This window comes from Drosophila sulfurigaster, chromosome X (genome assembly GCF_023558435.1).
Source record: "Drosophila sulfurigaster albostrigata strain 15112-1811.04 chromosome X, ASM2355843v2, whole genome shotgun sequence".
NCBI lineage: Eukaryota > Metazoa > Arthropoda > Insecta > Diptera > Drosophilidae > Drosophila > Drosophila sulfurigaster.
Genome location: NC_084885.1, coordinates 11,634,209 through 11,658,754, shown reverse-complemented (window position 1 = coordinate 11,658,754; position 24,546 = coordinate 11,634,209). Strand labels below are relative to the sequence as shown.

Below are 24,546 nucleotides of genomic sequence, written 5' to 3'. Positions count from 1 at the left end.
ATACAAGATATACAATTAAAAAATGTATCGTAAAAAATATGCCTAGTTTATGATGAATCAATATAATGAATTGCAATTGAATGCAATTGAATGCAAACAGATAAGTAAAACAAAAATATGTTTAAATCGCAAAGATCGAACAATATTTACTTGATTTTCTTATAAAACAATGAAATGTGATAACCTCCAACATGTTGCAATAATCTCATATGCAATACATTTAAAGTGAATATGTAAATGCAATTAGTTTAGATGTGCAATTAAGTGTGTAGCTGCATTTAATGACATCTCAATTTTTCACTTAACTTCAAACAAAATGTGTTTATGCTAATACATAAGAGTTCTGCACACGCTCTTCGATATGCACTTATCTGCAATGTGCAATTAAACAAATACGTATATGTAGATTGTTTAAAAGTTATGCTGAGCTGCTTTGCGTTTAACTGCACAATTGTGGTGCCTTAAAAATGATGCAATAATCGAACTGCAATAATCTATATATGCAATGCAATTATCTTAGATGCGCTTATGTGCAATTGATAGTACATCGATTGTTGTGATTTGTGTGGAAATAGTTAAACGAATATTTAATTGCCGTCTTACAACTAATTGGGACTCAGACTTTCGTCGGCTCCGATCGAAGCAGAACTTACTACAAAAACATAAAGTGATCAAATTTAACAAGAATATATAAATCTACAAAAAAAATTGAAGAGTGAATTGGGTGATTGGATGATTGGGAATCCTCCTCCAGCTGGCTTTTAACGCAGCACATACTTCTCCAGGTTGGCATCGCGTCCGCCCATCAAATAGCTGTTGATCCACATCTGTGACATGATGCGAACGCCATGTTGCTGCAGATACTCGAGATCCGCGGCAGCCAGCGGCGCCTTCTTCACATCGACAAAGCAATGCGTGGCACCGGCGGCCACATCATCCGATCCAAATGGCAATTGGGGCTCCAGAATGCATGCGCCTCCGGCACGCAGCACATTCCGAATGGCGGCCAAGCTCCGCTCCTGCAGACTGAGGATGACGCGCTGGTCACGAAATGCGCCGCCACCATCGAGACGCCAGCGATGCGCTGCCACCGCAATGGGTTGCTCCTCGGGCGTCAGCGGTGGCAAGTTGAGTGCCTTGGGATTGCCCCATTCGCAGAGCGATTCGTCGAGGAAGACGCCCTTCGCATGGCACTGCTCGATGTATTGAATGGTGAGAATCCATTTGCCGGCGGCCATGCAGCCGAGCAGCTTCTCGCCGCGATTGGGACGCTCGCAGAGCAGATGCGTGCACTCCGGATCATAGTTGACCAGATTCTGGCACACAGTGCCGCCCAATCCGCGAATGCGTTCGATCAGCTGCTGTCGTCGCTCGTCGTCGTCGCTGCTCGAGATGCTGAAGCACGGCTGTGTTCCTTGGTGCTGCATGCGGGGCGAGGTGCTGGCGCCGATGCCGCTTTCCGAGCGTCGTTGGTCGCCATTGAAGTCGACGGGATCGCGCCAGTCGACCATGTCCTCGCTGTTGGTGCCCAGTGCGAATCCCTCGGACTCGAACGGCTGCACAAACTGCGCCTGGCTCCGTGCTTGGCCATCGTGATCGCGCTTGAGGCTCGAGCGACGCGACTCGCGGCTCTTGAGGTAGTCGGTGATCTGTCTCAGCTCGGACATATTGTCCGCGCTCGACTCCTCGAAGCTGATCTTGTCAAAGTTGATGGTGGCGCAGCTGTTGCTGCTCGGCTGCTCGTCTTGCGGCTGCGTGTTGGGCACAAAGGGCGAGGCGGGCGACGCTGTTCTTCGCTTTGGAGTTGCAGTTGCTGCCTTTGGAGTTGCTTTTGGAGTTGCAGTTGGAGTCGCTGTCTTCCTAGCCTGGAACAGAGGTCTGCCTGTGGGTGTGGGTGGCTCCTGTACCTGTACCGACTGCTGCTGTTGCTGCTGCTGGTCCTCCTCCCCCGATGTGTACTCGATGCCCAGGGTCTCGCAGGTGATGCGCATCACACGCTGTCGTATCACCGCAATCGGCGTGTCCGGCTTCAGCTGCTGCTTGGGCAGACGCCAGCGCCGCTCGAAGTCATCGGCCATGCGCTGCTGGAACTCCGGGGTGAGGCAAAAGTCGGGTATCCCTGGTGCGGGATGCTGTGCGGCCGCCTGACGACGATTCACCGGCGTGCACGCCTGTCGTCGGATCCGTTCCAGTTCGGGTGTTTGATTCTCGCGCATCTCGCGTATGATCTGACGCACGCAGTCGCGTGCCTGGCTCGTGTCCAGACGCTGGGCCACCTGCTCGAGGAACTCAAAGTTGCACGCACCCGTTCCTGCCCCCGCACGTTGCAGCGGCGTCTGCGGCGAGGAGTCTCCGGAGCTGGAGCGACGTCGTGTGCTGGCGAGACCCGTGACAAGCTCCGATATGCGTGGATTGCGCAGCGGCGTCACTTGGTTCTCCTGCTGCTGCGGCGGTTCCGCCTGCTTGCTGCTGCTGCGATGCGATAGCGGTGTCTGCTGCTGTTGCGGCTCCTGCGGCGGCGGAGGCAACTGCTTGTTGCTCTCCCTGAGCCGCGGCGAGGCGGGAAACTCGGCGGCACTCGTGCCCACCAGGTAGCCGGCAAAGGGAAGCTTCTCGCCACGCTGGGCGCAGTGCAGCAGCCACTGGGCGGTGACCACCGGATAGCCCCACTTCAAGGCACCCTCGTACTTGGAGCCCTCGGCACTGGAGCACACCAGCAATGGACGCTCCTTCTTCACGAACGCCTTGTTCAGACTGCCGCCCTGCAGCTCCGCCAGCGCATTGATGAAATCCCGCTCGAGACCCGCATAGATCGACACCACAATGGTCATGCCCGCCAGCGTGTTGGCCTTCGCCTGCTGCGGCACCGGCTGATGGTAGTACTCGAGGGGCTGGAGGAGCTTGTTCTGCTTCATGCAGGACTCGAGATAGAGTTCGGTGACCAGGTGACGCCACCGCACCGGCAGCGTGCTCACATCGAGCAGCTGCTCGAAGCTGACGATGGCAAAGTCAACGGGATCCGTGTAGCTGGCGGAGACGAGGCATCCCTGCGCCGCCTGGCATTCGCTCACCATTTGATCGTAGAGCTCGCTGCTGAAGCTCGTCGGATGCACATAGACGGTGGCGCCCTGCAGATAGTCCAGCTTGTCAAAGTCAATGGAGAGCGTGCTGGCGCTGAGATCGGGCAGCGCCACAGCCACAGCCGGAGGAGCAGCAGGAGCAGGAGCTGAAGGCGCAGCTGGCGTCACGGTGTTGTTGAGCTGCGTGGAACAGGCGGCGGGCAACGGCATCGCTGGCTCCTGATCGGCCGCATACTGTGTCAGCAGCGATGGCTCCAGCTCCGGCTCCGCCTCCTCGGCGGGCAGCTCGAAGAGCTTCTTCTTGATGGGCGCCATCGTCGCCGGCTGCTTGAAGCTGTGATTCATGGAACGCAGCGTCCGCTTGCTGCCCGGCGAGGCGATCGTCGGCTCGACGCCCCCAGCATCCGGCAGCGCGACACGATGCGGCACCTCGCTGGCAATCCTCGCCAGCCGGATGCTCTCGCGCAGCCACTCCAGCTGCACCACCTGACAGGCGGCGAGCAGTCCGTCCGCCTGCCACTGGCGATAGGCGGTCATGTCCAGCTGGCCGACGATGATGTGCGTGAGTCCCTCGTGCGGATCGTCGTAGCGAGTGGCGCCGCCAGTGTTGAGCACGCGATGCAGCTTCTCCCGCTCGGCGGTCCGAAAGCCGCTCAAATAGACGCAACAGCCGTCGAGGAAGCTGCCCGCCTTCTTCGCCTGCCGCGGACAGATCTCGGCGAGCGTCTGCTGATAGTTCACCTGCTGTGCGTGCTGTGAGGTTGCCTGCTTGAGCAGCTGCTTGGCTGCCGAGCCGGTGCCGCCAGCCTCAGAGGCAACTCCCGATACTCCTGATCCTCCCGAGTTGCTGGTCTGCGTCTCGTTGAGCGTCGTGTTGTCGCTGCACATGCGTCGCCCGGCGGCGTTAGACATAAAACTGATGCAGGACAGATCCGGCAGCTGGTCTGATGTCTGATTCACCTCACCCGATCGCTGTTTGGTGGGCGTGGACATCTGCTTGCGGGGACGCACCTCGTACTGTTTGGTGGGCAGTGCGTAGCCACGGGCGGCGCTTTCGAAGATCCACTCCGGCAGCAGGATGTCCTTCTTGAAGCGCAGCGCCGCCTTGTACTTCTCCGAGTCCGTCTTCGATTGCTCTGTGATCACAATGTCCACCTGCTGGGAGCGAAAGGCGCGATGATAGTTGCCGCCATTCTCGTTGACCAGCCGCATGACGGCCTCCTTGCGCGACGCCTCCAGGCCGCTGCAGGTGATGTTGGCGCCAAAGAACGTGGGCAGACGATATTTCTCGAACTGCGGATCTTGGGCACTGATGTGACGCTCCCAGACGCGCTGCACCCAATCCACATGCATCACTGCGACGCCGTTGAGCGTGGCATGCTCGTACTTATTCGACTTGATGGTGTTCGAGATGAGGTGCGTGATGTTGCGTCCAAAGTTCTGGAAATAGTGTCCGCCCATCCAATGGATAAGCTTCTTGAGTTCGTCCTTCTCGCGAGTGCTCACGCCACTCGCAGAGATCTGCAGATCACGCATCGCGGTGCTGTAGATGGGACTGGTGCCCAGCGGAACCGGAGTGCATCTCGTCAAGCAATCGATGATGCAAGGTGGCCCGAGAATGAGTGCCTTTGTGGTTTGCAGCTGCTCGAAGAAATCGCCCTCAAAGCGTGCGATGACAAAGACATCCTGTTTGGTCAGGCCGCCGCCGGCAATCAGAGGGAATCCCTCGCTTGGACGAATTTCCCGGATTTGCGTGTCCGCCAATTGATCGCGCATCAAGCGCAAAGCTTCGGCAAATTGTTCGGCAACAGCGTTGTCGCCGTCGCTGGTCGTGTTGTCTACAAAATATGCGCATATCGTTGCATCCAGGCTTGTGCTCATCCTTAATTATTGATCTCTAGGGTGTTGGTACTATTCTGTTTTTGTGGCTGTGGCAAAATACTCCGGTTTTTGGCGCGTCTCCTGTGTTGTTGTGCAGTTTGCAATGTGACCGCAGTTTGCAATGATGCGAATATACTAACGAGATATATCACACTCGCTGTTGGGCACACTTTTCTCTGGAAACTTGAGAGCACTTTGGCATTGATATACGGCGCAACAAATTGAAATTATTAGCTTTTGTCACATGTATTTTTATTTATTTACCTTGTAATTGAAATCAAGCAGCCAACTTATGTTTTTATTAAAGTTTACGTGCTATGACTTTCAATTCTTTTTTAAACGTTTACTCATCGATGGACCTCCACTTTGAAATATTGGTTTATAGATTAACTAACCGTTAAGTTTGTAATTTATTTCGGTGCTACAACAATAAGTTGCAATCAACAAACATTTCTTTGTTAGTTACCGATTTGAATTTCGGAAATGGCAATGCCGTCGAGGTGGCAACGTCAAACTTGTTTGACCATGTGGCAGCGCTGCATTTGAATAGCAGCCAACTGCCGTTTGGCGCGTAATTTTGAAATACGCTCTTATCCGTTGCGATTGAAATAAAACACAGAATGTTGTGGGTTTCACTGTACAATATCTATTTATTTCAGTTGCATGCGTTACGTGTAAGCATTATTCAAGATTGCGTTGTCTACACCAATGTAGTGCCAATTTGGATTGAAGTTGCTTGCATAGTATTTCGTATTTAAGTAGTATAATTATTGAAGCTTAATGCGCTAATTGCTGCTCTTGTATGTAGTTATTGTTCATTGCTTGTAATACAGTTAATAATAGATAGCATAGAATATTTATGTATGCAGACTGGACTTCTTATTGTACAAAAATAATACAAATCATATTGATACTTTCGTTCCACTGATAGTCGAAATAACAATTAAAGATACGCGTTAATTAAATAAATTAAATACCTTAGAGTGCTAAGCGAAAATAAAATCGTCGTATTAAATGCAGCTGTTAGTCAAATAAAAACTAAACGCTATTTATAGTGTGTGTAGTTATGCTTTGATTTGATTTGATTTGATTTTGGTTCTTAACTTAAGCTCTAGAGACTACAAAATACGTTAAGCAATTAAAAAAAAAAAAATAATAGTATATTTTAATGTAAGATAAATTGACATCAAAGCAGAGACAGAGATGGCCGCTATATATGTGTGTGTGTGTGTGTGTGTGGGTGTGTCTGTGTGTGAGCAGGACGGCATGTCTACGCACAAGTGCGTGCTCTGCGTTGAAAGCGCTTCATGCGTCGATACCAATCATCCTTCCACTCGATAACTATCGAACGCGGTCCAATTCCCAAGTAACCAGGCGGCGCTTCCGAATCTCGCCCCAGAATCAAATACGATCTGTAAAGGTCCGAAAGAGAGAGAGAGAGAGAGAGAGAGAGGAGAGAGAGATCGAAATTAATATAATAATAATAAGCACTTTAATTTGCTAGCTTTACAATAAATAATAATAATTTTATATTATAAGATGCAAAAGACTAAAAAAAAAACATTGCTTTAAAGCCTTAAGTAGCTCTTGACTTCGTTAAGCACTGGTTGAAATACGTGCTAAGTGGTTTGAGTCTTGACTGCACTTAAATCAAAATGTCTATGAACTGTATTTATTCTTGAAAGAAAAAGAATATAATGAGAATATCATTGAAAAGAATATAATATATCATTGAATATCATTGATAACAAATATGCCAAAGACGAAGTTAGAGTTCAGTAAAAAGAAGAAAATAAATTAGATCGTTGTTATATTCAAGAATTAAACCAGGGATCTTCAGGCTAAGTATTTAAGACTCTTACCAATTTACCATTAGATCACTGTGATCACAGATTCCAAAGACAAAGTAAGATCGAAAGGCTTTTCATACTATTCATGAGTTAAGATATTTCGAGAATAAACTATTGTGTATACAGATTACATCAAAGAGAGTCAGTATGTCCGGAATTACTATTTTATCTATGATCTGAGATAGATCTAAAGTCTATACTCCTATTTCAACATGTAGAATACAGATTACATCAAAGAGAGTCAGTATGTCCGGACATTATCTATGAACTAAGATAGATTTGAACATGTAGAATACCATATTTGAATTGATGGAACTTAAGTAGATGTTTTAAATAAAATACACCAAGTGTCAAAGTTACCTGTTGACTTTAATCCTGGGACAGCGACATTCCAAATTCTTAATCGGTATGATCCAGGTCATAGGACCCCGTTTGAGCATTGTATTCGGCATTCCATAGACGCTGCTGGCTCTGCTGCGCTTGAAGACCGCCTGAATTTGCAGATCGAAGCGCGCCGTTTCGCTGTCGCTGCTTTGATAATCGGACGCGCTGCTCCCGCTCATTCCGCTCATTCCGCTGCTCCCAGATCGCACTTGTCCTGCCCTGTCCGGCTGCTGATCCATTTCGTAGTCCGCGTCCGGATCCATTGCGTGACGACGCTCGTTGCTGGCTGCCTCGCTGCTCGTATCTCTGCCAATCACTTTGGCCATTATTGCTGCGAGTGTCGCAAGAGAAGAAGGTAAGAATATATCCAGAGAGAAAGAGAGAGAGAGAGAGGAGCTTGAGGACTTACCGTAATCTCTTTTGCAGAATTTGTTGAGGTTTAACCTTTTGGTGCTTATTTTGCATTTTTCGCATTCTGCAAAGAGAGAAAGCAAAAGTCAGAGAGGGAGATTAATAAGTGATTAATGCGACAGTGTAATTAACAAGCACATAAAAGCACAAACATCCAACATCCGTCGGCCCGTCTGTCTGTCTGTCTGTCTGTCCGTCCGCCCCTTTGAACAGCCAGATCTCAGCGATCGTCTGTGCTAGAGTCGCCAAAGTTTGCAGGAATATTCATTTAATGATCATGTTAGCCAAATGCATAATAGATTTTTGCCACGCCCCCCGCGTTGCATTTGAAATTCAATTTGCCCGATGGTAGAGCTGTTGCAACTTCGGTTTATTTATTGATCTCTGGCAGACCTTCGACTTGCTGCCACGCCCACATTGACGCCCACGCCTTTTCCCTTAGTCGTAACTGGATGAATGCGTGCATGTTCGTTTCTTGTGTTTGTGTTTACAATTTAATTGCAAAATTTATGTCTTTATGGCCAATGCCAATTAGCGTGTCGAACAACAGCAACAACAGCAACAGCGACTGCAACAGACGCTGCTGCTGTTGCTGCTGCAGCAACAATAATATAAGCATTAAGACGCGATCGGCATTACATTAAAGCTGTCTTCCTCCAACTCCCGCCCCACCCCTCTACACCATTCATCCCCCTCCTTCTTACAGTGGGGCCTCCTGCTATTGTAAACTAAAATTAGCCAAAGCATTTTGATGTTGTTTCTCTGATTGCAACAATGCTAACTGCAACGTTTGTTGTTTCAGCAGCAATTGCTGTTATACCCTGTATTAATTATTCTTATGGGGTATGCTAGCTTTTGAAAAGAGAGATAGATTCTTGACTTTAATCCAATTTGAGAGTCTTAAACTAAAAACTTAAGCTCAGCAAATTTATTTGACAAAATAAATTTAAAGTTCAGTTGATGAAATGATTATTTCTAATGAGAATGAAATAAATTTTAAAAAATTGAGATGGAAATATAAAAAAACATTTCACATGTTTCGACTGTTATAGACCCTAAATTCATTTTTAAGTAAATTAAATTCATATACAACAAAATGTTTTAAATCTTGAGGGAAAAATATGAAGAAAACTTTACTGTCTTATATCCAGTATTTAATTTTCAATAAGTTCAAATTAGTGCAAAAAAAAAAAGGTTTGAAATAAGAAAATTTAGATCAAGTACTGAACTTTATTTTATAGATAAGTTGAAATATCAACACAGGATATTCGCAAGCTGAGTAAAGAAATGTGACACTCTGCTGTGGCAGTTGCAGTTGGCTACTTGCAACTGCTGCCAATGTCAGAGACGGCAGCAAACCGAACGTGACACAATTGGACGCATAAACATTGTTTTATATGAGGCACTGCGATCGGGGCGATCGAGATCGCGATCGATTCATCGATCTATAATGCAAAAGTGAAAGCGGTGGGGGGGAATGCAAAGGGGTGGGGGAGCGGGGAATTTCTAAAATTGGAGAGGGTGCGCCAACATTTCGAGGCTGTCGCTTGCATTTTGGTATTTTATGTGAATCACTTTGAAAGAGCGTGAGAGGAGGGAACGGGGCGGGGAGAGGTGAGAGGGGGAGCAGGGCTTTGCCGTTAGTTGTCGTTAAGTGGCCTAGCGATATTTATCGCAGCTATTTGCGGCCCTTACGCTAAAGTGCACTGGCCACGCCCCTTTGTCTCTAGCCTGTGCAATATGTAGGTGAGATTGTGCTGTGGCTATTCTCTCTCTCTATGTATGTATCTCGACTGCAATCAATTCAAAGTGACTCGTTAATCATTTAATTGTGCATTACATTAACATGTCATTAAATTTCGTATGCAAAATCAGATACGCACCAAGGTCGATAGGGGGCGTTGAGTGCGTGAGTGAATGTGTGTGTGTGTGTGTGTGTGCGTGTGTGTGGGTGACAGGCACTAACTTTAAATTAACTCAAACTCGACAGAATTTCAAATTAATTTAATAAGATTATCAAATTATAAATTCATAATTAATATTCATGTCGAGCAGTCTCGTTCCAGACCCCCACCCTCTAATTCCCTTCCCCCACCCCCACCTTATCACATTTCTACCGCTTTGCTCCGTTCTCTGTTCGTCTCGCCATCTCGCTCTATCCCCCATGCCACAACTAACACTATGACTTGAAAGCAAGGACCAACTTTTGCGTTCGCTTATGTGTGTGTGTGTGTGTGTGTCTGTGTGTTTGTGCCTGCGGGCGAATATGTTTGTGTGTGAGAGAGCGAGAGCGAGAGGGAGAGCTGACCAGCTTTTTAGTGCGCTTCTTGGTTACAAGCGTGCAAACTTCAACTTCCCAACATCAACGTCAACTTCAACTTCAACTTCAACTTGCGTTTCTCGCTCGGCATCAACTTTGCGCTTTTCTTTGCCATTGACAAATACATTTAACTGACTGCCTTTTTAAGCAGCAACCAGAGCGAGATAGCTACACATAGGTGTACACGTATACATGTGTCTCTGTGTGTGTGTGTGTGTGCGCGAAAGCAAGACGACACTGAGTAGTTGAAGGCACTTTGACTGAGAATCCCCCATTTGCATTTGATGATGGATGCTCTTCTGGATGGTTGCCCAATTTGCGTTCAGCGAGCATTCAGTTTAGTTTAGTCAAAGTTGTCACAGTTCCTTTTTAGCCGTTTACATTTAACAGTTTTCAGATTGCAACTTTCTTTTTCAACTCTCGCTCAAGTTGAATTTACTGCGTAATAAGCATATACAATACAAGTATGTACATATGTGTGTAAGGAAAAGGAATTAAAGCTTTTACTCTTGCACAGATCAAGCTTCACTTGCTTGAAAGCTTTACTTAAGATCGAAGAACAGAAAGCTTTGTTTGCGCAATTCACAAGTGCAGCTTTTTATGGCAATTTGTCATCAGTCAGACTTTGCTGTCTCCCTCTAGCCATTGCAAATAAATAGTTGGGAGCAATTAGCGACGGCAACAGGCAGGCAGCGTGGACATTTTGCAGTGCCGCTTAAAAGTGTACGTTCATTGTAGTTGTTGTTGTTGTTGGTGCTGCTCATTCATGAACAAATTAAATAAAGAAACTTTTTAATACATTTGCGTAGCAACTTGTTGTTGTTGTTGCTGTTGTTACTGTTGCTGTCGCTGTTAGTTGCTTTCTATTTGCTGCTCGCCATTCGCTTTGCCACTTTGTGCAAAGTTTGCTTTGCTTTTTACTTGAGCACGCGCCACCTTAGGGCGCCGCAATAGCAACTTAACATGATAGGGATGGGAGGAGAAGGTGGAGGAGGAGGAGAAGGAGGAGAAGGGAGACGAGGGTTGTGGTTCTTGGTTGCCTGGTTTGGCTGGCGGGCGGCTTTAGCATGATTTATGCCGTTGTGGCGCATTCTGTTTGCTTGTTGCGCTGCAGTTTCCACGCTTCAAACACTCCCCGTCTCCCTCGCACGCCTTCGCCCGACAACTGTAACTAAAAGTTGCATGCAAACATTTGCGCTAACTGTTAAGTGCTGTGCCGCCCACTTCAACACGACCACGCCCACGTCGACGCCCACGCCCTAGCAGCCCTCTCGCTTCGCTTCGCTTTGCGCTGTCCGTTGTCTTCTTTTGAGGCTTCGCCGCTTAACCAACAACCGACAACCGACTGCACTTTAGCGGATTTGTGTTTTCTCACCCATTTGAAAGGATTACAAAGCGAGAGAAGCGACGCGGCAAAAGTTTGCCGTCTGGAATAGTTAGTAAAAGCGGCCGCAACAACAACAACAACAACATGCACAAGCGGTTAACACACAGACTGCAACAGAGAGTGAGAGTGAGAGGGAACACTTACTTACCCCTGCCGCCCTCGGTGCGATAATACTGCGATTGGGCGGCCGCCGATGAGGCGCCTCGATCTCTGTCCACGCCTCCGACAGCTCCATTGGACTCACTTGGCTCCGGCGCCGTGTTCTGCGTATCCAGCATGTTGATCATGCGCGGCGGTTGCTCTGAAAAAAAACATAAATCGATAAGTTATCGACGAGCAGCGAAAAAAGTAGTGTTATGTAAGCATCGTTAAATTTACTTAATCTATTCGATTATTCAATTTTTATCGAACTATTAAATTTAGTCCTTGTTCATCTTTCCGTTTTATTTTATTATGGCTAGATTATTATTTTAAGCGAAATTAAGAATGTACATTAGAGTATTTTAATAATAATAAAGGCTTTAAAGTAGTTTATTACTTAATTAAATGTGTTTCATAAATTAATTGATTCAAATTTGTACAGTTTAGTCTTAAGTCTAGCCATAAGACAACCGAGCTTACGACCTGCAAAGCGAAGTCTTAACTTAAGACTCTTAGTATTGCAATAAGAAGCCTTAACACTAGCATTATCGAATTATGTTTTGCTGGAATGGATGCGCTTTTTAAAACATAAGAAAAATCTTGTGAGATTTCGAATGTTGGTATTGCTTTTTAAAAAGGTTATATTGATGAATTAAAGCAGATTTAAATGAATAAACAGTGTTTTTTCTCTTTTATCTACTACACTATAAATTATTTTCTGACATTTACTTTTAATTGTATGTTACTTAATACTTAGTTCTTATTACTTATGTAGATATGATGAATGAGAAGAGAAAGAACGACTTACTGATGCAGGGCGCAATGTGGGAGCGACTTTGTTGGTAGCCGCGGGCGCAGCGATTGCAGGTCAATCCGGTGACGCCGTCCTTGCATGGACATTGACCGCTTGTGTTGTTGCAGATTTTGCCAGATGAGCCGATCGGATGGCAGTCGCAGGCTGTAAGGGGAGAAAATGGGAGAAGAACAGAACAGATACAGAAACAGTTGAAAGATACGCGTATATACAGATAAAGATACATTTCAGCAGAGATACAAAAGTTGCCGCTGTTGCAACAGCAGCAGCAGCGTTGAGTGCTTAATTGAGCTGGCCGCACTTCAAAGCCTTTTTCTCCTCTTCTTCCCAATCGCAAATGCATTCGAGATTGAGCACACACATATACACATGTGAGTATTGACCAAGATGGCGTTGTGGCCATGGAAGCTACTTGAATTTTACTTTAAGTTACTTTCAAGTTTTCCTTTTCATCGACTTTTTCGGTCTCTCTCTCTCTCTCTCTCTCTCTTTCGCTCTCTTCTGGACTGCACGTTTATGAGCCGTGGAAATATGCATTAACAGATAACAGAGGCCGAACGGACGGACAGACAGACCGACAGACGGACGGACGGATGGACCCCTTGCTGGCCAACAGCGGCATTCATTCCCATTAGCCACTGTCGGGATGCCAAATTGAGTGCACGCTGCCAGTTAAATGCCGGGTCGCGACTGCAGCGGCAGCAACAGCAACAGCGACGTCTGCGGTGGATGCCACACGGTTAATTGCAAATGAAAGTGCGAATCTGCTTGCTCCTTGCGGCAGACTTTTACTTGGCCATCCACTTTGCTTTTGGCACTTGTTTCCGCTGTGCCCTGTTCTGCCCCCCAAAGTCCATTGTTTCACAGCAAGAACGAACCACTCTGACCAGAGGGCAGCTCAGTGTCTCGTGCCTCGTGCTGTACTCGATGAGTGCCCTTTTGACACCACTTCAAGTGAGCGGCATGAGGCGGAGATAATTTCTCGAGGTGATCATTGGATGGGTTTTTTTTTTAACTTTATAAGCCTTTAGTTATGTGGTTTCTGTAAATACTTTTTCTATGCTTATAAATCGATTGATGACTAGCAATAAACTATTTTGTATTTATTTAATTGATGCACTAATTGCCACACTTTTTTAGTGGTGACTACTCGAATTTGCAGTGCTTTTATGCCACATCAGATGCTGACTTTAACCTACATTTTTATACGCGATACTCATAAGGTTGAAGGGTAGTATTACTTTGTGTCTGCTGGAAATGTAAAAGGCAGAACGAGTCATCTTCAATCCCATAAAGTATATATATTTTTGATCAGCGTCAGCAACCGAGACGATATGCAAAGTCCGTCTGTCTGTCCGTATGAACAATTAATATATACATATATAATAATAATATAATAATTAGAGATATTATTGCATATAACACTTGTTATATTTTCACGCAGATCAAATTTGTTTCGAATTTTGGTCCCTGAAAATCGAAAGCAAACGTAATTTCGAAGGCAGAGATGCGAATTTTGAAGGTACATACAATACTAACTACATTATTTAAGATTCCTGCGAATTAGGATGCGATCAAAAAGAAGTTTTAGAAGTCATTTCAGAAACACATTTGTATGTCAAAAAACCAATACTGTAATTAGGTCTTATGATAGATGGCTTTGATGACAATTTGGTATATTTTGAATGTAGTATATTTTGTATTTTATGGTATATTTTGAATATAGTATATTTTGTACTTTATGGTATATTTTGAATATGGTATATTTTATACTTTATGATATATTTTGAATATAGTTTATTTTATACTTTATGGTATATTTTGAATATAGTATATTTTGTACTTTATGGTATATTTTGAATATAGTATATTTTGTACTTTATGGTATATTTTTAATATAGTATATTTTGTACTTTATGGTATATTTTGAATATAGTATATTTTATATTTTATGGTATATTTTGAATGTAATACTAGATCATCCTACGAAATATACATTTTGGTATATTTTAGCTATCTTCGGTATATTGAGTTGGTATATTTTTCGAATATGCTTTTATTGAAAATAGGTAGCGAGTATCTCAACGTCGATCACACTCAACTGTTGCCTTCTTACTTGTGCTTTTTCGCAGACTTGTTGCCTCGGTTTGTGGGCTGGGGGAGAGAGCGAGCGAGCGAGAGAGAGTGAGAGGGAGCGAAAGAGAAGCTTGGCGTCTGCCGCAACGTTTTGCATTTTGTCGTTTTTGCAACTATAACACAGCTTGTCGCATTTGGGCCACCCCCAAATGACCTGGTCTGAAGTACACACACACAGACATACACACACACACACGAACACTTTGATGCACTTTGACGGATGACAAACTCTGGGCTGGGCAACTGTTCATTTGTGTCATGTGTCGCCCAGAGACAACGAGAGAGAGAGAGAGAGGGAGAGAGAGAGAGAGAGGGAGAGGTAGGGAAAAGCGAGTGAGGTGGTTGTTAGTTAATAAGCTGCTTTTGGCCACACTTCGAATGAGGTGGCTCAAAGCCTTTTTGCGTTTTTACTTGCGCACATACAAAAAGTTGTTTCGCCGCTGGGAAGCTGCAACGAAGAACTGAGACACTCACTCAAATGTGTGTGTGTGTGTGTGTATCTAGGCTCAACATGTTGCGATGGGTGTTGTGAGTGGGGGGGGAGGGGAAGGGGCAAGGAGGCGGGAATGAGGTTGCAGCGTGCGTGCAACATTTGGTAATTTAATCCGATTTACAATAAATTAAATGCGATTTATATGCACACAGCGACACATCCGGAAGATAACAACAGCAACAGCAACGGCAACGGCAGCGGCAACAACAATGACAATGACAACAGCGACAGCAGACAATAATAACTTGCCACAACAGCAGCGGCAGCGGCAGCGGCAACAAGAACAACGTGAGAGCGCTTTAACCATTTGGCGCTTGTGTCCATTGTTGGGCTTCGGCTTCGGGCTTCAGGGCATGGCCAAGCTGTCAGATACGGCGAGGGGCGGCGGTAGTGTGGGGGCGTGGCAGCAACAATATGACAACAATACGGATGCCTGCCCCCTGTGTGGTATCTGAACGTGGCAGCCACAAACACACACACAGACACACAGTCAACTCAACTGTTAAAATAGCCAAGGCAGAAAAAATAGCAGCGACAGCAGCAGCAACGAGTTCATTACGCATCCTGCCCCATATCGTTGCATGATGGCTATGAACTGAACGCTACAAATATGTGCAATATCTCTCTCTCTCTCTCTCTCTCTCTGTCTGTTGCTGTCCTGCTCACACGGTGGCACATCGCTGTCGTTGAGCATATGCTGCTGTCCGTGCTGCGCTTTTTTGCCGCATTGACCAAGAGGCAAGAGATTATGAATTTTCATTATAACGAGCCACACACACACACACAGAGCGCATCCTACATCCAAGCACTCACACTCACACTCATTCATTCGCAATCAGAACCGTAATTGACATTCACAAAGAATGTAATCGAGTAGCTTTCAGTAATGTTTAGTTTCTAGTTTCCAGCTGCAATTGCTGTTGCCATTGCCATTGCCATTTGCCTTTGCTCTCTAATGATTGCCACATGCAGCAAGTTGTGTTGATGATGATGATGATTCGTTCATTCATTCAACAGGCAGATCAGTTACCAGTCTAAAGTACCTTTCACCCATCGACCAAGCAACTTACAGACCCGACACTGACTGACTCACCAAAAAAGGACGACCCAAAAAAGCCGCATTTTGAATCACATGCAAATATTCATATACTCACATTCACACTCACACCAACACGTGCCTTGCAAACTATTCACAAAGAGTTGCAGTTGCAGTTCCCAATGTAACTGTCACTCGCTTGCTCCGTCAACTGGCGACTGGAAGATGAGAGATGAGAACTTTGCTTGCTCCAATTCGATGTCAGTTCTCAGTTCTCAGTTCACTCGCTTCTCTGGCTTGGGCGCTTTATTAATGGCCTCTTAATTAGCACAGCATCATGTGAATCATGGCCAATGTTAATCAAAGTCGCACTCATGAGTCAAGCTCACATTTTAGCTAACTTTCGTTGAACAACTATTGATATGCGTACAAATTGTAGTTGGCATTAAAAACAAATAAAAAAGTAAAGAAGTACTAAAAATACCAGATTGATTTTTAATTAAAGAAAAACAGTGCGGTTATATTCTTTAAATATACCGAAAAATATATTTAAATGCGACAACAGCTATGTTTAGTATATCGATATACTATTAGATTCGTAATATACCATATAAAGAAAAATATCATATAGATTTTTCATAGAACCAAATCAGTGCGGTAATATTATTAAAATATACCTATTTAATATACAGAAAAATACTAAAATATACCAAAAATATATATTTGGTATTGTGATATACCATTAGTGCCGCCCTTATCATATGTACAACTCACAATATTCACAAATATGGATATGTATTTAACAGCCACGTAAGTCTGAAGCTCAAAGCAAAAGTCCGTAACAAGATAAAGCAAGAATTGCTGGATGAATTCAAAGACTATGAGAAATCCATATTGTGACAGACATCCATCACTAGCATCCATCATACCAACACCATTTGAGGAACTGCAGAATGCAGCGTCTATATTGTGCATCTTGATATATGTTATATACCAGAATCGATCTGGATCATCACTCCAAACAACTCCCCGTGCAGGTTGAGTATAACAAACATATTCATGTGGTAAGGCTGTGGATCAAGGGTAATAAGAACGTTTGGTTCTGGGAGAATGGCGCCTGTTTTATGCCCAATGCAAATAGACATTTAGTGGCTCAGGTCTGGCAAATTGGAAAGTTCTTGGGCTGCCAAACAAAGCGGAGGATACGCGAATCTCTAATCCGTCGTGGACGTGGATAAATTCTGTCAATATTATGAATTGTCTGACCCTCCCGGGCGAATCAACTGAATTGCTGATGCTGTTAGACCTGTTAACGAATCCGCGGTATGCAGATGAGGAGTGATTATAAAGAAGCCTAAATATATTTAATCTTATTTCTTAAACTACGTTCTGAGAGTGATTGATTAACAAATGATATTGAAATTCATTTGGCAAAATAATTCTTTTCTTGTTCTGCTTGGTTAAGTCAGAATAACAATTCCAATAGTATGATCGAAAATACTATTTTCTTGTAAGGTAAGAATTATCTCTGAATTGATGCCTTTATGATAATTATCAGTAATAGGCATCGAATAAAAGATAAAAGAAAATAAATCATCAATAAAATAGTAAAATACTATGAATATAACCGAGAAGGAAAAATCATTTTAATAAACTGTTTCAATCAGAATGAAATGTTGTCTCAGATCAGATCAGTCACAATAACATCAATGTGAATCTGAATGTTTATCGCGCATTATTTGAATATTGAGTGGACTGGCATTTAATTTTCAGGTATGTATTTCAATTTGGACATTTTGTCAGGCTTTAAATGTGTGGATGTGTTGTGCTCTGGTTTGGTCTGCTTTCTGCTTCTGGCCTTTATTTACAATGGTTAAAATCTGTTTTGGCATTTATTTATTTTGCTTGGCTTTCCAAAAATTAATTAACCGAAGTTTCGCTGTGCGCGCTGTGTTTGCACTCACAATCGCCCTGGCAGTTGTATTCACACTTGGTGCTCGCGATGGAAGGGCGGCAGCGAAAGGGCGAGGACGGGAGACGGGGGGGATGAGGTGGGGCGGGGTAGAAGTGTAAACATCATAAAGCAAATCAAGCGCAATTTGTTATTGTTTATTTCAACTTTGGGCAAGTGAAGCAACCCACGCCTCAGCCTCAGCCTCAGCCTCGGCATCGGTCTCAGCATCGGCATCAACGTCAACCCCAACCTCAATGTCTCCTCTCCTCACCCTCTTCTGCTTAGCTGACCACAAAGCTAAAAAGTGCGTAACGTAAACTCTAGTCGTCAGCGGCGGCGTCGGCCACTTCCATCAATTGCCATAAAATATTAGCCGAAATTTTGTTGGCCAAGAAAACCAGAAAGAAAAATGGTGAGCAATAAAAAGCACAGCTGCCTCCAGGAAGGGGCCACTTTTCTATGTGGTTGTGGATGTGGATGTGAATATGGATTGTGATTTGTATTCTGTATTCTGTATTCTGTATACTGTATTGTGTTCTTATTTTGTTGCTGCTGTTGTTTGTTATTATTAGCCAAATAGATTCATGCAAAATTTCAAAAGAAACCAAACACACACACATTCAGTGGAGAGAATTATGAAAAGATTTCTCTGTCGAATCACAATCGCAATCGCAATCGTATTCGTAATTGAATCGAGAGGGATTACACCTGAGCAAGCGGACACAACTTTGACTGCAGCAGCAGAAGGAAAAGGAGAAGGAGAAGCAGCAACACTAAACAGACCGCGATACATTGTATAAATAACGAGTACCCGAGAATGAATCATTTGCAGCTGCAACAAAAATATGAATGTTTTCTTTTTCGATTGCGAAATGAGTAACTTAACTCAGAGAAGGAAAGAGTCGATTAGGCATTTCCAGTCCAAGTGAATACGCACCAACAGATTGCAGAATATATTATATTTCTTTTGCAGACTGATGCTTACTGTATTTTTGGTGCCCTATACAAATATTTCAAAAAATGGCAATACTATTGTATTGTTTGATTTATTAACCATTTTCTTTATACACTAAACAACACATACTCGAATTTATCATTACTCAACACTTAAATTAAATAATCAGTACGTTCTACACACTTAAAATAAGTTATTATTTGATATATGATATAGTTATAATCGATAATAAAGCTACTTCTTTGTGATCGCTGACAATTTTAATTTAACTTTAATTAGAAAAGATTTAACATCAATGTGGGGTAAATACATTATTAATTGACAAATATTATTAATAATAATATTAAAGAGAAGAACAAAATTCGATATTCTATAATAATCGATCGATCGATAGTAATAATAATCGATCAATCGATAATAATCGATAGTATAGCGCTACCTGTGTGTGATCGACGTCACTTTCAAGTAAAATGAATAGAATATATTCAACCTTTCAAAGTGGCAAAATATATTATCAATCCACAAATATAATTAATACTCAACACATACAATGACAAGTACCGATAAGAGTAAGAATAATTTCGATAATCGATACTCGATTAGTGAAGTGAATGAATAGAAAAGATTTAAGATTAAAAAGTGTCGAATATTTGCGTGAAATTCGCAAGCAATGAATGAATTTTGAGTAACACTCAAAGTAATGTTCTGAAGACTCATTTTAGTAAAAGTTGTGCATTCGATTGAATGCACTTTCCGATTCCGAATACTCGCTAAAGGCCACTTCAATAAATTGTCTTAAAAAAGTCAGATGCGATTGAATGGAATTAAATACTTTGTGGAGAGTACGTTCAGTTCAGTTGAGAGTTGTAACGACTCGAGTCTCAGTCTGAGTTTTTGCCGCCTAATTTGTGTGGATGTTGGAGGAGTGCTGGAGGGGTAGACCTCTAGAACCCCTCTTCTTCGCTTGGCCTATTAATAAATCAATGGCTTCGCACGACGCGACAAAAGTTATGCCCAGAGAGAAAGAGAGAGAGAGAGAGAGCGAGGACTTCCTTGTGCTTTGGCAGTGTAAAAACTTTATCGCGGTTGCAACTGGCGTAAAGTTCGCTCAACTTTCGCGACGACGAAATGAGCAAAAGTACAAGAAGGAGCAGAAGTGAAAGAAGAAGCAGACTCAAATGGATTGTTACAATTTTGTTGCATGTACAACAAGAAGGAGGAAGACTGACAAAAGTTGCCAGCGGCAGGTGGGAAAGCAAAGGCATGGAAGAAAGACGCGCCGAGAAATGAGACCTCAATTGTATTCGCAAAACTCAGAACTCAGAACTTTGGCGCACTTTTCAAATTGTGCGTTAAAATTGAGGCGCAGACATAAAGGCTATTGAAAATCAAACGATGCGCACAAAAGTAGGCAATGCCAAAGTAGCATTTGTGATCGGAGACGGGAGAGGGGGGATGGTGAAGGGGGGAGTGCGGAACCGTCGCGGTCCCGTGGAGTCAACGAAATGGCAGCGCCAATTTGACGCTCGAACAATTTGCACAGCTTTAAATGTCAACTCGCATGCAAAATGTCATAATTCAAATCCTGGCCCACGCCATGCCACGCCCCCCTAGGCCACGACGCCCACAAAAGCCGACAGAGAGCCAGAAAGCGTGGCCAGCCTGAGGTTGTGTCTATAGTCAGTCTCTTTATATATGTATGTATCTGTGCTGTGTATGAATGTATGAATGTGCTGTGTATGTGTGTGGGTTGCAATCTGTCTATTCTCTATACTCTATACTCTAACCCAGTGATGGGGTTGATAAGACAGTGTCAACTCTACTGAAAGAGCTTCGCGTATCTAAATACGATTTATGGGCGGCTTTAGAGCCCATAAACGTGTTCATATCATTTCTACAGCATCTTGAGGCAGTTATCAATTCCAATCAGCAGTAAAAAACATTCAATTATCGAAGAAAATAGAAGATGGAATGGAAGATACAATTTGAGCTTTGGCTGCATTTAAGTATATAAAACATGTGTAAATATGATTATAAAGAAAACTTATTTTGATTAATTGGTTCAACATTTGGTAGCAACTAAAGAAATATTTGATGTTAGCTTGTCAAATTTTCATTCAATATATTCATTGAAATATTTACGTATTCAGAGCTCAGGAATTGAGGAAACCTTTACAAACGAATATTTGTAATAATGAATAAATAATAATTCTAGTTAATACTAGGTTCCAAAATTTATTTGCAATCTGGGCTAAGATAATAATTAACTGAATTATCACAACTCAATTCACTTGTAGATAGATACTTTTACTACTATCGATACATCATACTATCGATAACTACTTTTGATTATTGCTACTATCGATATATCATACTATCGATAACTATGCATAGTTTGGATTTCAGGGTATTTGCAAAGTCGAGCACCTTTTTTACGCTGCTGCTTTTTTTTTGCGTTTCCGAAATTGGAAAATTTGTGCTGGCAACTTTTATTGCTTCGCCAGCGTAAATTTGCTACGCCGCTTAGCTCGCTGTGCCTGCCCCTCCCCCTCCGCCTCCTTTTTCAACTCCCCCCTCATATACATCATTGTATAGTTGTAATAGATTTTTGTAGCTTAGTTTTAAAAACCATTATGGCTTACTGGCTGACTGAGCTGCCACCTTTGATGATGCCCCCGCTGCCCCCTTCTGCTGACTGGCGACTGCCGACTGTCTTTGATGATAAATGCATTTTCTTGTGGCATTCAATTAAGTTTAGTTGCAACCCTCGGAGTGGAGCGACCTTCAACCATTTGCAATGCGCATTTTATGAAATTCTAATGACGTTCAAGCGAGAAGAAACACCCCACGATATGATACGATACGATGTGATATGGTGTGAGTTGAACTCTAACCTCTCACCCACTGATGAGTGCGGCAACTGTTGCCGCTCCCTCTCCCCTCTCCCTTCCCCCTCCACCACCTTGTCTAATGGTTGCGTTAGCAACGGCTGCGTTTCATGAACTTGCCACCGAAATGGGCAGTAAAAAAAGTTGCTCCTCTCTCACACTGTGTGTGTGTGTGTGCGTAACTGTCTGTGTAACTGCCTGTGTGTGTGTGTGCTAGGTAATTCATGACATTATTTTAATTGCTGCTGCTGCTGTTGCTGTTGCTGTTATTGCTGTAGCATTTCGCACGTGACTTTGTGATTTTATGGCTTTTAATTTCACGTATTTAGTTACGGATATTGTTAATTGTATTCATGGCAACTCCCCCTCCACCCTCAATATGGCACCGTTTATGATATGCCATGTAAGTTTGTTGTCCATTGTTGTATTGACATAAACTCCACACACACACACACACACACACACAGTTACATTGGCAATTTGCGGTTGCATTTTAACATGCTGGGCATCACAACTTTGTGGCAAAGAATGTGCTTAGTTTTGATGCGAATATTCTCTTGATTTATGCAGCGTATTTTATGCTCTGTTGCTTGTTCGTCTTCTTCTTCTTCTTCGGGTTGTTGTTGTTGTTTCTTTTCCATAGTTTGACATCTGAAATTAATGATGTCACTGTGCACGGTGGGTCATAATGCTCCGCTTTCGATTGCAAGTCAATAGCTTAATAAATAGAAAAGAACTTTTCTAAATTTGATATAATTCTTTTCAAATCTATATTAATCGTTTCTTTTACTTTGGCAAAACTAGTCTGTGACTATTATATATTTTGAATTAGTTCTATGTGTAAAACAAGTTTAAGTATTCATTATAGGTTATTGAACATTTTTGGATAATACGAAATAAAATATAGGCTAGGAAATTTAGCTTGTTTTATAGTTACTTAGAAGTTTGAAAATAGTATCACAAAATAACTTTCATATTGTGAACCAATTTTGATACTAAGCTGTACCTTAAACAAAATAAATAAACATGGAATGAAATGAAATAAATAGTAAATATAGAAGGAATTGTAAATAAATAAAACATAACTAGTAAAGATAGAAAAATTAATTGAAATGTGTTAAGGTTGAAATAAATAAAGGAATAAGTAGTAAATATAAAAGAAGGAAGTAACTTTTGTTGAGGTTGTCACACAAATAAAAGCAAGCCAACTATATTTAATGTTCAAAATGTGAGCATTAATAATAAAACACATTTAAAACGAAAATACTAAAACACTATTCTTTTATATATTTTTTACACAGTTTACTAGAAAGCAAAATTCTTTTTCATTTTCTGCAAAGAATGTGTATTCAATAATTGAAATATAAACCTAAACAGAAGTCTATGACTTTGAGCCGCTGGACTACAGTGGAGTGTGCTCGACTGTGAGATACCCATTTTCAATAAAGCAATATTCTTAATATATACCGAAAATAGTATACCGCAAAAATACCAAATATTGTTTTATATACGAAATATACCATAGAGTACAAAATTTACCAGATTGGCAGCTAAAGTAACTAAAATCCAATTGAAGCAAGAATATACATACATATGTATATACTTTATAAAATTGTAAATGCTTTTGCCTGTTACATACATTTCCTTCAGACATAAAATTCTAATATTCTACAAAATAGCGTATTTCTCCCATAGTGCAGACAAAAAAGCGGAGCATACTTTTTGGGGGTGGCGGCCAGAGAGAAGAGAGAGAGAGAGAGAGAGAGAGATTTTAATTATCCAAAGATCTGCTACAGCAACACACTATTATGAATAATGATGGTCAGTCTGTGTGTGAGTGTCTGAGTGTATGTGTGTGTGTGTGTGTGTGTGAGGCAATCTCTCATTGGACAAATAATAATATGTAATTTTCCGGTCATTGAAACATTTGCGCAAATAAGGAAATTGGCTGAGCCGAAACCGAAATGACTTTGACAACATGTCCGAGTCCCAAAAGTGTACTCGAGTGTGTATGTGTGTGTGTGCGAGTGTGTGTGTGAAGGTATGTTATGGTTTGGCCTTTTGCATCCGTTTCAGTCAGTCTGGTCTCTCTCTCTTTCTCTCTCTCTCTCTCTGATGAGTTATGGCTGGCAACGTCTGTTCGTCTGTTCGTCTGTCGCCTGTTCGATGTCATTTTGCTCGTGGTGTCTGTGCTGAGCTCTCAAGTAAATCATTTGAATATTTAAATTAAATCGAAATCATGGCAACAACGACAAAAATGTGCAGCAGCGGCAGCAGCAGCAGTCGAGACTTGAGCTCGACTCTCAGCTCGTCTCCCGGAAGTCGCCATCGCCATCGACATCGCCATCAACATCGACATCGCTTTAAGGCGATAATTATAATGCGAGACATGCGAGCGGCGCGTGATTTGCAATCTACGAGCAAACTTATGCATCATTTCAAATTTCATATTTTATATTTCATATTTGAAATTGCCGCTGCGAAATTGGCGAGAAAAGTTTCGCAACGAAATCGAATTATGCGACGCAAAAGTTGTCAATCTCAAGTAATAGTATTTTGCATATATACTGAATAGTTGCATAACATAGTATATACTAGATTCTATCATGTTATCAATTACAGCAGATGAAGATATTCCGATTATGATTTGCAAAATAGTTTCTTAATTGCTTCACATCACAAAGTTGCGAAGTGAAAAGTCAAAGTGGCCAAGCAATTGGAAATTCAAATGAAGAAATGCTGAATAAAATCTTATGCACTAGTTTTGATTCCTTGGAATTCAAGTACTGAGAATATAAATTCTGTTAAATTATTAA

The 24,546-nt window shown here is 42.7% G+C and overlaps 2 protein-coding genes across 3 annotated transcripts in view; both read right to left on the bottom strand.

Moving 5' to 3' along the window:
- Positions 1-228: 228 nt before the first annotated feature.
- Positions 229-5,172, bottom strand: LOC133847605 (DNA topoisomerase 2-binding protein 1). Its single transcript, XM_062282764.1, has one exon. The coding sequence runs from the start codon at positions 4,959-4,961 to the stop codon at positions 762-764; it is 4,200 nt and encodes a 1,399-aa protein (XP_062138748.1). The 5' UTR covers positions 4,962-5,172; the 3' UTR covers positions 229-761.
- A 418-nt stretch (positions 5,173-5,590) lies between these two features.
- The window catches only part of LOC133849168 (netrin-A), a 58,292-nt gene continuing 39,336 nt past the window's right edge, over positions 5,591-24,546 (bottom strand). The window contains exons 3-7 of one of the 2 annotated variants that reach the window (XM_062285075.1): positions 12,263-12,412; positions 11,462-11,614; positions 7,605-7,670; positions 7,172-7,526; positions 5,591-6,373 (exon numbers count right to left, since the gene is read on the bottom strand). In XM_062285075.1, the coding sequence (XP_062141059.1) occupies positions 6,232-6,373; positions 7,172-7,526; positions 7,605-7,670; positions 11,462-11,614; positions 12,263-12,412 (866 nt within the window). In that variant the 3' untranslated portion in view covers positions 5,591-6,231. Of the gene's footprint in view, positions 6,374-7,171; positions 7,527-7,604; positions 7,671-11,457; positions 11,615-12,262; positions 12,413-24,546 lie in introns of both variants that reach the window. The other variant, XM_062285076.1, reaches the window with a different exon arrangement.

Coding starts and splice junctions, on each gene's coding strand:
- LOC133847605 (XM_062282764.1), bottom strand. CDS start 4,961: ATGAGCACAAGCCTGGATGCAACGATATGCGCATATTTTGTAGACAAC.